The sequence below is a fragment of the Hippoglossus hippoglossus genome, chromosome 21 (assembly GCF_009819705.1).
Source record: "Hippoglossus hippoglossus isolate fHipHip1 chromosome 21, fHipHip1.pri, whole genome shotgun sequence".
NCBI classification, from domain to species: domain Eukaryota; kingdom Metazoa; phylum Chordata; class Actinopteri; order Pleuronectiformes; family Pleuronectidae; genus Hippoglossus; species Hippoglossus hippoglossus.
This window is the reverse complement of record NC_047171.1, coordinates 2401376-2414635: the sequence shown is the minus strand read 5'-3', so window position 1 is coordinate 2414635 and position 13260 is coordinate 2401376. Positions and strand designations below refer to the sequence as shown.

At 43.6% G+C, this 13260-nt stretch overlaps 1 protein-coding gene across 1 annotated transcript in view; it reads right to left on the bottom strand.

Annotated features, from left to right (window-relative positions):
- LOC117755187 (diacylglycerol kinase beta) overlaps window positions 1-13260 on the bottom strand; it is a 72086-nt gene that overhangs the window by 36702 nt on the left and 22124 nt on the right. The window contains 13 exon segments of the mRNA XM_034574749.1: window positions 784-858; window positions 3534-3607; window positions 3683-3793; window positions 5242-5340; window positions 6537-6653; window positions 7954-8042; window positions 8533-8650; window positions 9619-9738; window positions 10182-10256; window positions 10592-10641; window positions 11101-11256; window positions 11767-12048; window positions 12375-12437. Coding sequence (XP_034430640.1) covers window positions 784-858; window positions 3534-3607; window positions 3683-3793; window positions 5242-5340; window positions 6537-6653; window positions 7954-8042; window positions 8533-8650; window positions 9619-9738; window positions 10182-10256; window positions 10592-10641; window positions 11101-11256; window positions 11767-12048; window positions 12375-12437 — 1429 coding nt within the window.

Sequence of the window (13260 nt, the reverse complement as noted above, 5' to 3'; positions counted from 1 at the left end):
GAGAGACTGATTTACACAAATGGAGGTGAGAGGATGGCGAGGGGAGAGCTTCACCTTCAAGGTAAAGCATTTACACCAATTGTGCTGTGTAGGGCTTTTGATTTTTTACCTTCTTCTGTGAATGGTAAGAAGGTGTTACAGCATTCATTACAAAGTGCGAGCTGTGACGTACGCGTGTGTGTGTGTGTGTGTGTGTGTGTGTGTGTGTGTGTGTGTGTGTGTGTGTGTGTGTGTGTGTGTGTGTGTGTGTGTCAGGAGGTCAAACACACACCACAGCAGTAACGCCGTGTTCTCATTCCCCTTCCTCGACCTCCGCAGCAGGTTAGTGTGACATGGAGGAGAGAGAGACGTGGTTTAACAGCTCCGCTCCCCGACTGAACTATAACTGGAATATCATCCCTCCTGTGGAATTAATCATCTATTAGTAAATTAAAGCTCCAGCTCAGTGTGTCTGGCTCTTTGAATCAGTTATTTATCCTCTAAAAGATGCTGTGTGTGGAGTTTTTTAAACCGGCTGCTGCAGGCCTGTATTTCTAAAGCCCAAACACAACACGGTGAATCTTTAATGAAGAAATTAGTTCCCTTCAAATGAGCCTTACAGCCGATACATTGGTATTTGTTCAAGTGAGTAAAAAATACATTTGGGTCTTCCACTAAAACTCTTACTTGTAAATCACCTTTCTAGCGCTTTGATCGCAGAAGTCGACGCGATCGAGAAGTGTCCTGGGACTTCAATGATTCTCGATAATAAAGACAATGAGAGGATGAATGCAGTCGACTCACCCGACCATCGGGCCCTCTCGCTCCAGACTGTAAACCTGCCGGGGGTTCAGCAGGTACCTGAACTTCCTCAGCACCCTGAGAGAAAGACCAGAGGAGGAATCACATGAAGTACAGGGACCAGAATGAGCAATTTGCAAATAATAATAATAATAAAAACACTAATAATGATTCATTTTATTTATTTAGCCCTTTCCAAATGAAGAAAAGCATAGAAGTTAAAATCAGAAAACCCTCTTTCTCACTATATTTCAATTTCTCTAGGTTTCAGACCCTTGTGTCAGATTAATATTTATTGAATGATTATGTAAGATCTAATAAATTGATTTACTGCAGCAACTTAAAAAAAACAATATAGTGCCGTAATATATTTCTTTTCATTTTCTGATTTTACTTGGATTCACTGATTCACTGATTCACTGATTCACTCTCCACCTGCTCGGCCATCACTCACTGCCCCGGCAGTAACCTGAGCCGTCCAATCACGCGTCTCTCTGCACGTCCACCTGTTCCCTCATCGTTCCTCGTTCCACCTCAGCGGTTCCATCTTTTCTTTGTATTTACTTTATCTGACAGTTTTTTCTGCTCCTGCTGCTGACGTCTCGACTCGGCCCTCACCTGCTCTGTCCGGCTCTTCCTCCAGATACAAGGTGAACGGGTTGAACTTTTCCTCTGAGTCACGCAGTGGTCACGTTATGAACTAGATCTACTTCCAGGCTAAATACTGTTTTATACAGACTCTAATATGATGTTCACAAGATCATCATTTACTTCAGCCAATGAACTCTGATCAGTTCATCTTTGAGTCCAAGTGACAACTGGTTAGAATTTGAAGAAAGTCCCTCGAAGTGTTCCTCAGATATCGTGTTCATGACTGGGACGGACCAACGTACAGACGTGAAAACAATGTCTCTGACCGACCGTCACTGGCGTCGAGGCATAAAAACATTTCCTGAATTGAACAGGTTCTTGACTTTATGACACGATCAGATTTGCATTGCTCTGGTCCCTAAAGCTCCAAAACTGTCCGTCAGTGCAGTGAAACATCTCCAAGTTCCTGTGTCTCCTGAGATGTGGTCCCTCAGACCAGATTCAGACGTGGTCGGGGACGTGAACACATTCCCAGACTAACTTGAACAAGTTGTGCAGCCAAACATTGTTTAACAACTGTTTAAAGTTCAAGTTCAAGACAATCTAGAGATAAAAAACACTTCTGGTATAATCTGCTGCCAGATCAATCACGTCAGTGTAAACGTCGTAAAGCTGCAGTGAGATGACGTCTGCACGATGTTAGCACGCGTCTTAAATCATCAGTTCTGCAGAGGAATTGTTTAGGAGCAACAGCCTTGAATAGGAAGACAGAGCGAGCGGTGGAGAGTTTGAGTTTCCACGCTCTCTCCTCTATGATCTGCTCTCAGACTGCCTGCGTGTTAGCAAGCTGCACGTCACCGCAGCCGCTTCCTGTAACCTTGCACAGCGTCGAACAATCGTTTTCATTCACAGATCATGCCATTAATCTACAACCTGACAGGAGACCAGTCAGCGTGTTTCCTTTAGACTAGAAACAGAAGGATTAAATATCTAATCCTCGCGACACTGAAACGTTTGAGTTACTGGATTTTATAGAACTTCTGATACGTTGCTGCGCTGATCAGTTCAAACACAGTTTTCATGCGGACAAAAATAGAAACACAAAAGCCTCTGGTTTCCTTTACAAAATGTTTTTTTGATCTTGTAACGTCTATTAATAGACGATAATTTCCTTTCTAATGTTAATAAAAAAGCATGTTGCTATGGTGATGCTGGAGGATGAGGCGCTGCGACAGGATGTGATTGGTCGGTGCTGTGAGGAAGGTGGAGGGAAGTGCTACGATGAAGACATGACATTTATTTAATCACTGTTCATTACAGCAGTCAGGGAGCTGCAGCACTTCCTCTGTGTTTGAAAAGTGTTTAAAACGTCCATGAGTAATACTAATGTGGTTTAATATTTATATCTGTGCTTATCGGGACTTCAGTGCAGATCTAAAAACAACTTTTATGATCCTGTACTTCACTTCCTCAGAGCCACAGGAGAAACATGTTGTTCCTGATGTATAATCATCTTTAAGGCTCTTCACATGAAAGTGAGAGGGAATCAGGAAAGAGTCCAGAATTCTCCAAAATCCCCCAAATTAAAGATATATCAGTGCTCAACCAGTTTTTAATGGAAGATCATTTCCCACAAAACTCAATTTAAAGGGGAAATTTTAAATGAAAAGAGATAAATGATAAATAAACTATTATTTTATGTTAATTTAAGCATAATTTAATGATAAATGGAAAAAATAAACTTTGGATGTTGAAATAAAAACCTGGACTTAGTGAAATGTTCATCAAACAAAGTATTAAAGAAAATATTAAATGGAATTATTTGAAAGAAAGTGATTATCGCCAAGAGTTTTTATTTCTTCATCAATTTTTTGTGATTTTCTTTTAACGAATAAACAAAATCCCTGCATTTGTTTTAAAAACTGAGCTTTTTTTCAGGTTAAATCCAGAGAATTGACAACATGTAGTTTACTTTTCACACTTGCACAACACAGCAGGAGGTTTTTCTGCACTGACTCGTTCACAACAGGATTAAATCCTCCTCATTGTTCAGGTGAGCGGTGGAGCAGCCGGGTGCAGCAGACAGAGACAGGAAGTGACGTATTAACTCTGCTGCAGAGGTCACGTGACCATGTTTACGGAGAAGATTCGGAGGAACTTACCGCTCCCCCTGCCTCCCTCCGCTCTTGGGGTTGACGAGGACGAGGAGCGGGTGAGTACCTGGGAGAGGAGTGACCTGGAGACAAGGAACAACAGGGTCAACCAACAGGAAGGAGGGTGGATCTCTGCCGGGTGACGGGCAGGCCTATACCTGCAGCGCTTGTCCGTCGCCGGGGGAGAATTTGAACGTCTGGTTGGTGTCGTCGGGGCTGGTGCTGGGCGGAGACTCCCCCTCGCCACGCTTCACCACAGAGTGACGATCCTGAGAGAGGAGGAAGATTGAGGGTCTTGTTTTTAACATCACACATATTGAGAGGTCTGGACATGAAGAACACATGAAGTGAGGGACTGAGGCTGCGATTTGGTGCTAAACAAATAAAACTGAAAAGAGCCAGAAACTGTGCTGCTCAAAAGTAACAGGATGTATCATACTCTTTTAAAGGAGCATTATGTAACTTTTACTGAGCAGCAGCGCCCCCTGCAGCCACCCTTGATGAATTCTGGTGAGCTCCATGTTCCAGCTCTGACTGTGTCGTCCCACTAACTGAATGCTGGATATTACCCATGATCCTCTGCTTCCTGAACCAGAAGTGCTGCTGCTGTAACAAATCCACCAAACTCTGTTTAGAATTCTTCATGTTTTAAAAGTTTCCTGCTGAATATTGGAGGTAAACTTTGTTTTTTAATAACTTCTGAGTCTTTTTTTAACTTGCTGGAGTTGATTCTGACACTTGAAGCTGTGACATCAAACTAATTTTAATCAACCTGCTGTTTAAAACAACACAATCAAAGTTATTTGACCTTAAATTATCATATAATCTGAATTATTCTGCCCATTCTGGTTGTTTCCCTAGAGTCACCTTGTGTTTGGGTTACGACTGGGCAATTAAACAATATCAATAATTGTAATATAGTTTTCATCAATATGCCAAATAACAAAAGTCCAACATACATTGATATAAACTTACTAATTGTGCAGGAGAGTGAGGATGTGCAACATACAGTTGATCAACCTTTGATTTACAAAATGTTTTTGCTGTTTATCATTCTCTGCTCATAACGAAGAGTTTAAAACCACAACCTTCACTCAGGGGCAATAATCAGTCTGAACAGAAACAATAAAGTGACGTTTATCATGATAATTATCAATAGATAATTATCAATATCAATTTATTTTTATATAATTTTTTCCCATATTGTTCAGCCCTAGTTGGGCACGTTATCATGCATGGGCCCCACAATGATCATATAACTGAATAAACACCTAATAACCTGCATGAATTCAGGAGCGTTGTGCTGGTATGTGTATATTTCAAATGATGATTATATGAATATTTACATCTACCAAGTGTTATGAGTCAGGAAAGATTGTGAAATTAGGTGTTTTCAGCTTTTATTTTTTTGTATTTCTCAGGGAATAATTCCTGGATCAGGGATGTTCCAGGGACTGATATCTATACGTGTCATTTGGTGCAGATCCAAATCAAAATCTGGATCTATTGAATATATATATGTGGTTTCATAAAGGGACTGTTGGGCCTTGGCGCCGGTATGAGACGCTCCTACTTTGATATATGAACCTTTTTAAAGTGTCAGCTGTGAGATCGAGGTCGACGGTACGAGCACAACAGTCGACTCGTGCACTTTGAAGTGTGTTTTTTTCCCCAGTGAATGATTTCTCCTGCCGCCTGAGCGGAGGAGCCTTCTCACCAAGACGACCGGGCAGATGTACGAGGGCAGCAGCGTGTGGTCCCTCAGGCCTCCTCCATCACACTCGGGCTTCACATTAGACGCACACTTATTATGGAGCTGCAGAGAGGCACAAACATAAGAGCGGTGGGTGTCATCCATCTGTTGGGGACTGTGGAGAGGACGGGAAGCCCAGACTGATTCGTGGGATCGGTGAGGTTATCAGTTAGTTTGTGGTGATGCGTTTTTCCACTGAGATGAGAATAAGTGAGAAGGTGTGTGAGGCTGCTTCAACAGCAACGTGACTGCAAACTGCGAGTCAGTGGCGACATCTAGTGGACGTAAAGAAGTACAGAACATTATCATGGATGAAGGTGTGTGAGACTGAGGATTTAAGGATGTTCATGCTCCTATATGTTTATATAGGAGTGTGTATATTTTGATTAATTTGAAGTTAATATTTTGGAAACTGAAGGAGCAGGGAGGAGTTGGTCTCCAGGGAATGTGCAGTACCCTCAGTTTGCAGTTTATTAGGATACAGTATACAGTATATACAGTATCCTAATGAATGTTCAGTTCTCCTGCACTTTGAGAGGTGATACTGTTTCCTTCATTAATAAACACGTGGTGGACAAATAAATAGAAACTGAAAAGAAAATTCACAATAAGATCTCATCTTAGTTTTGCCTTTTTCTCCCCGAGACACAACTGAATGCAATTTAAGATCAATGTGAGATTAAGGTTTTATTTTCTGGTTAAATTTAGCTCGTGAGAAACAGCCTTTCCTCTTGTCTCGGTCTGATCCTTAAAATGTCTCCATTTCTGTCTCAAAGCACAAATGTCTCAAATATTGAGATTCTGGAAATAGCAAAACTTCATCGTCCCACACATCTGTCTCAGAGAACAAATTAAAGTCTAACGAAACTTCCGAGAGGCAGAGAAGAGAGAAAAGAACAGTTATAAGCAGTAAAAACTTTTCCTCTGGGCAGCGTCTGAAACGACTGAACATAATAATCTTTAATGAAAAGAGGATTAATATCTGGACTGTTTGATGTGGAGCTGCGTTCGTCTCATAAACTGACAACTGAGCGTAAGACAAAATCCAACCACCCCATTCGTTCTATTCTCGTCTTTCTTCATCCGTTTTCATATCGTGGCTTTAAACATGTTTTATATAAAGCTTGTGTGTGTGTGTGTGTGTGTGTGTGTGTGTGTGTGTGTGTGTGTGTGTGTGTGTGTGTGTGTGTGTGTGTCGTCCATCTTGATGCATGTGTGGTCCCTGCAGATGAACGTGTTAACATGAATCTGTGACTCACAGTGATCTGACACCAGACGCAGTGCAGGCCCGTCAGGCCCTGGTAACACTTGATGCTCCTGTGACAGCGGTCGCACTTTGTGGGAGAGTTTCCCTCCATCCACACGTGCTGCATAGCCTGAAACACAAGAGATTCAATCCAATTTTATATATTTGTTATTTTCATGTTAATATGTTCATCTCATTCTGCTCTTTACTCTTTGTTCACCATCCATCCATCCATCCAATCCTCTAACTGTCTATCCATCTGACCAATTCTCTTTTTTCTCAATCTGTCTGTCTGTCTGTCTGTCTGTCTGTCTGTCTGTCTGTCTGTCTGTCTCTCTCTCTCTCTCTCTCTCTCTCTCTCTCTCTCTCTCTCTCTCTCTCTCACAAAATCTCTCTCAATCAAACTATCTCTCTCTATCTGACTCTCTCTCTCTCTCTCTCTCTTTCTCTCTATCTCTCTCTCTCTCTCCCCATCCGTCTATTTCTCTAGTTCTTCATTTCTCTCTCTGTCTATCTCTCAATCCACATATATTAAATTATTAATCTATCTATCCATCCAATATGAAAAGCAGTTATGTAAAAAAAGTGAAATATAAATTTGAATGAAAGTTAAATTTAACTATTACACAAATCCAACTATTATAGAAGCTGCTGCTTTAAAACCCTGTTTATCTGTGACAAATAATAAATGACTGGAGCTAAAAATAAGCTCCGAACCAAAACAGCTGACGCACTCGATGACTTCCCGAGATAAAGAGTCACGAGTTTCTGTTCTTCACCTCAAACTTCACTGCACTGAAATCTCAGAGGATTCAATCCTTGTGAAGCTTTAACAGGAATAAAAAATACTTTTTTAACTTCAATTTTCCATTTATTCGAAACTACAAGGTTTAAAGCTGCAACTGCATCTTTATAATAATTTTTACTATTAATTATCTTTTCACAATTCATAGTTTTGGCCCAAAAAAACATACAAAGTTAAAATTGAAAGTTTTGCCTGAGTAACAGTAGAAAATTACAGATTTTTGAAATTTAAACTGATTTAAAACAAAGACAATTAGCAAAGACACATTTTGAGAGACTGCAAATAACAAATGTTTGGTATTGTTTTTTTAATAAAGGACTTAAATGTGCATGTCGATTATTAGAATTGACTCGTTGCATTAATAATAATAAAACAAAAGGAAATAACTTGGCAACTAAAGCACAAAGCTCTGCTCAGCAGCATGTGACCCGAGCTGCAGAAACATCCTGAACTTTACTAATCACGTCACCGCTGGCACACAGAGGATGATAACCAGATAAGAGACCTCGCGTGACCTTCGCAGGCCGTCCCATGATCCTCGCTGCTCCGTCAAACAGGAACCCCCCCCCCCACAGCAACCCTGAACGTCATGTGCACATGGTGGCGTGTTCAGGTCGGTACTTACGTTGGTGTTTCTGCGAGACTTGGCGTAGGTGCTGATGCAGGCGGCGATGTCTTTGGACACGCAGCGTTCGTGCACCGTGTACTTGCATACTGCAGGAAAAACAACAAGAAACAACGCTTGACGCTTTATATTTGACTTGAATCCTAAACTTGTTTCAAGAGTCTCTCTCATCTTAACAACCAGAAGAAGAAAACACAGATTTGAGGGGGAATTGAATAAAATACTTTATCACATTACAGATGGTTTCAGACAATAAGGGAGCACTTTGATTCAGCGGTGACAAAGACGCCGACCTCGAGAACTGCTCCCTGGCAGAATTCAATCAGTAATGGAATTACTCATAATGGGATTGCTAATGTCTTTATAATGACGACTGTGGGGACGTAGTTTTGAAAAACAACGTCCACTCAGAGGCACTCAGGCCCGACACTTAAACTCGAGTCAGATGCAGAGAGAGCAAATGAGAAGCAGAGAACGAGGGAGGGACGGAGAGAGAGAGAGAGATGATGATGACAGAGACGGAGGGAGGAGGACGTCAGAGGACAATGGGGTCGAGGAGATGGTGGAGCTCGGACTCACAGGAGCAGCAGAGGCCCTGCTTGCGGACCCCGAGCAGCATGGTGTGGCAGTAGTTACAGTACGCCGGTTTGTTGAAGTGCTTCAGACGCCAGACGTGCTGCCCGTCCTCCTGCACGTTCTGAGGAGAGACACAGAGGAAGCACAAAGTTTGGATTTTACTGTCGAGATAAACAGACCTGAACCTCGATTAAAGCACGAACCTGCAAAATACAGATGTTTGCAATCACAGCCGACATTAAAGTGTTTCTACCGCGAGAATACAGCAAATACAGGTATTTATTATGAGGGGGAGAGATGCAGATAAGTCGATTTTTAAATGTGAAATACAATAGTGATGTTGTATCAGGCACCAAGGCGTCAGACAAGGTGCAGCCTCTGTGGTTTTTCTATTTTTCCAGAACGTCCAACAGAAGATCGATCGGACTGGGATCTGTGGTATTTGGTCGAGAGATGAAACTTTTCATTTCCGAGCAATATTTACAGTGTGGCAGGAAGCATTATCCCTCGAAGAGCCCACAGGGAATTTCTTTGCCATGTGCTTGGTTTGCAGCTGCGTTGTGGTGCAGGTCAGATCCACCTGGGGCATCAGGCTGCCTCCGCCCGGCTTGAGTTCTTCCTGGTGGTGCCATTCAGCATTAAGCTTTTTCGGCATTTGATCTACAGCAGCTCCTCTGAGGGACGGGACCATTCGGGCCAACCAGTCGACGCTTGACGCCCATGACCCTGATCCACCGGTCAGTAGATACTGACGGCTGCAAACAGGGAAACCTCACATGTTCTGACCCAGATCCTCAAGCTTGCCCAGTTTCTCTGCTTCCAAGACCAGACTGATCTGCTGCCTGATGGATCTCACGTCTTCACAGGGGCCGTGACGAGATAATCAGTTATTCACTTCACCTCGTGGGTTTTAAATGTCCACGAGTAAGACCTCAGATCTTGTTTTAGAATAAAAGATGAACGATGAATGATTAGAATGAGATAAAAGCAGCGTGTTTGCACTGAGGAGTTGTGAGCGTCTCCTGCTGAACTCAAACAATCTCAACTTCAATACAAAATACACACACACACACACACACAGATCTGTACCGTATCCATGCCCAGCAGGACCAGTAGAGGGATGGTTGTGAGGCCTCCTCTGATCCACTCCTCCAGCGTCACTGTCCCGTCTCGGTCGTAGTCGATTTCTTCCATCATCTCCTTCAGAATCTAAAGTGACAGAAAAAGTCCAAGTCTGTTTTAATTGTAGCTTTTACTGTAAATTCTGTAATTTTCAGTTATGAAAAACAAAAAAAACAGAGGCTGCAGATGGAAATGAGCCTTCAGCCAAATACTGCTGGTACAATAAATGTATTGTGCTTATAAATACACTTTTATAAATAGACAAACATGTGTGCATTTTATAATATGATGCAGTTTAACAGTAGAGGAAATTATCTGCTCAGCCCAAGACTGATAGTTTGAAACGGTGAAATAGAAAATTAACAACAATAAAATGTGTAGAAATATTGTTTTTACTTTCTAATTTCTTTTGCTTTAGTTGTAGATTTTGGTGCAAAAAAGTAAACCAGTGTTTTCACAGAGAGCAGGTGTGTGTGTGTGTCTCCGTTACTCATCAGACTTTGAGTGTGTGTGTGTGTTTGTTCGCTCACCGGTCGCAGCTCCGTAGAATCCCACTCCAGATATTCGGCCACATGCACCATCTGATTGATGATGCGATCCAACTCCTGCGAAAAAGACAGGAAACCATAAAGAAGAGGAAAAGCTTCTTCTAAAAGAATCAGCTCTCAGACGTTCTGAACACGACGGAGGTGAGAGAAGTGAAACGTCTCCTGACTGCGACGTGAACAACGAGTCAGGGTCAGAGGAGTGAAGTTTAAAGTGTAACAAAGCTTCTGTGTGTTGTTATGTGATCCCGTCAGCACATGACATAACAGAACCCTTACAAATGATCTCATGTACACACAGCTGCTGCCTGTGCTGCCTTCAAGACTCGACTCTTAGAGACGCATGTGTGCAAAAAGGCAAAAGGCAGAGAGCGGGAAACAGAGCGACCACTCACCGAGCTGTCCAGGACCCCGTTGCCGTCTGTGTCGTACAGCCGGAACATGACTAGAGGGAAACGGGAGAACAGAGATCCCATGATGACTCAGATTCCGTCAGATAATTAGTGGCTCTCTGGAGCTGTAACATTTGCTCTTGGCCTCTCTCCAGACGGCCTCGGGGTTAAACGAGTGGAGCGAGCTCCTTCCGTCCCACTGCATGGGGATCAGTTAGCAGAGATTAGCCTCGTCAGTGGGCGCAGATATAGCCCGAGACTGCAGGGTTTAAGCGTGTCACGGACCTGCCCGGTGTGGGAGGTGTAACGGGCGTATCTGAGGCCCTGGGGAGGAGGAGCAGGATGGAACAGCCTGATTTCTCCTGCTGTCAACCTGAGTGACAGGCCCCTGAGAGCTGCACTAAAGAGGCCGGAGCGTAAACACACATTGCAAACGACAGCTGCTCTCATCCCACGTCCCCACGTCCCCTCTGAGGGGAGCCGACCCTCCGACCACGTCCCCTGTCACTCACACTCCAGCTTGTCCTCCGGCGTCCCCCTCTCCAGCAGGGACAGGTAGCAGACGATGTCCTTGAGAAAGACCACCTGGGGCGACGGCAGGGCGACAGAGCCGGTCTGGAGCGAGGGGCTCCTCCGCAGAGAGAAGTGCTTCTCAGAGTGGCTCCTCTCTGTTGGAGGACGACACAAAGTCTTCAGAGATACTCACACAACACACACATTATACACTCAAGACATTTCCTCAAGGTGTTCTAGAGATATTTTGTTGGCAACCCCCGAAAAAATAGTTTGTGAGGTCACAGTGACCTTGATCTTTGACCTTCAGCCTCCAAAATCTAATCAGTTCATCTGTGAGTCCAAGTAAACGTTTGTACCGAATTTGAACACATTTTCTTAAGGTGCTTTTGAGATATTGTGTTCACAAGTATTGAACAGACAAAAATCTGCCACAGCCACTTTCAATGTGGAGGCAAGAAAAAAATGTACAGCACCGAACATGCTGAACATACCGGTGCTTGTAAATTCTCATGTCATGTTGAATTATTGTACATCTATTCTGTAAATACACATTTATTGTATATCTGTGTATTTGTCTTAATATTATCGTTCAGTTCTTCTATTACGTCTGGAACCGAGGTTATTTTTTCACTTTGCGTTTGTTTGTTTGTTAAATATCCGACCTGGTGAAAGTTTGGGGGACACTGGCGACCTGGCGGGTCCAGCGTTGGGGGTCAGGACGTTGCTGCTGCAGCCCTCTGAGGTCTTGACATGGCCGCAGGGCGATCGTTGGGGGCCGCTGGGCGTGTGGCCCCCGGACGTGTGGCCCCCTGTCCCTGAACGCTGCGAGGAGGAGCGGGATGAACACGGGGAGGTGGTGGCTCCCGAGCCGGTTGTGCTCATCAGGCCGGAGTGATCGGGCGTGCAGCGGCCCATCGCGCACAGGATGCTTTTCCCGTTCATACCTGTAGGGGACGCCACCACCGAAACGGAGGGAGCGGAAAGAGAGAAAAGACGGAGAAATTAGTGGAAGAACAGTGGAGGATGAGGTGAAGAACAAAAAGGAACAACAACAACAACCCAAATACAAAAACACCAGGAAGCATCGAGGGAACAGAGGAAGCTGCTAAAATAAAAACACTGCGTTAAAACCGTCCACAAATATTCACAAAACATCAAGTCACCGTTTCTCCACTGAACCACAACAACACAACGAGAGCACAACAAGCACCAGGGGAGCAGGAGGCCACAGCCAGCGGGGATCTGGTCCCATTAAGCTCTGCACTGGTACCTGTGATGGGGGCACAGGCCACTTCGGTGTGAAGAGAGATGCCTGCGTCGATGGAACGAGCCACTGGTGGGGGGGGGGGGGTCACACAGGGTATCAGGGCAAAGGAGAAAAGGAGGAGACGGCAGCAGGACGCAGGAAGAAAGACGTGAACATCAGAGAAGAAAGAATCATCTGTTGTTCTTTAAACAGGAGGTCAACACTATTTTTAACCCTTTCACACAGCAGAGGATCTCTGTTCTACAGAGTGTTACGGGACAGAGATCAGGTCAGAGCAGAAAGACGAACATCACATGAAGTGAAACGTTGAGTCTGCAGACCTCCACTTGAGAACCAGTGCTATAGTCGTCCAGGCCTCGTCTCTGTGTTCAGACTCACTGCAGGATCTCTGCAGTCCGGTTATGTCACATTATTCAGGATCGTCACCAGGGGGCAGTGCAGCTCTTTGTTTCTTTGTTTTCTTTACATGATTTTCTGATAAACTGACTGAATCACTCAAAGCTGAATCAATGAATGGAACATTTATCAGCCAACTATGATCGACTGAAGACTACTTTCATAGTTAATTGATTGATATGGTCATTTTTAAAGAAAAACATTTAAAATACTCAGATTTTAGCTTTTAAAATGTGAACAATTACAGTCAATCTATTTGAGTCTGGGACTGATGGTGGTTACAAACTTGAAATCTCCCAAATGAAAAAAGTATTTTTCCACCATCAATCATCACATTAATAAGCAATGGAAATAATTGTGAATTGTAGAGGATTAAAAGTGCATCTGTGGTTCATGGGCTGAAGTGCATTTCAGGTTTTAGGACAAACAGCCACCACACCCAGTTTATCCACGTCCACATGTTTTTTCCTGTGGTTAAATTGTCCGTTTAAAC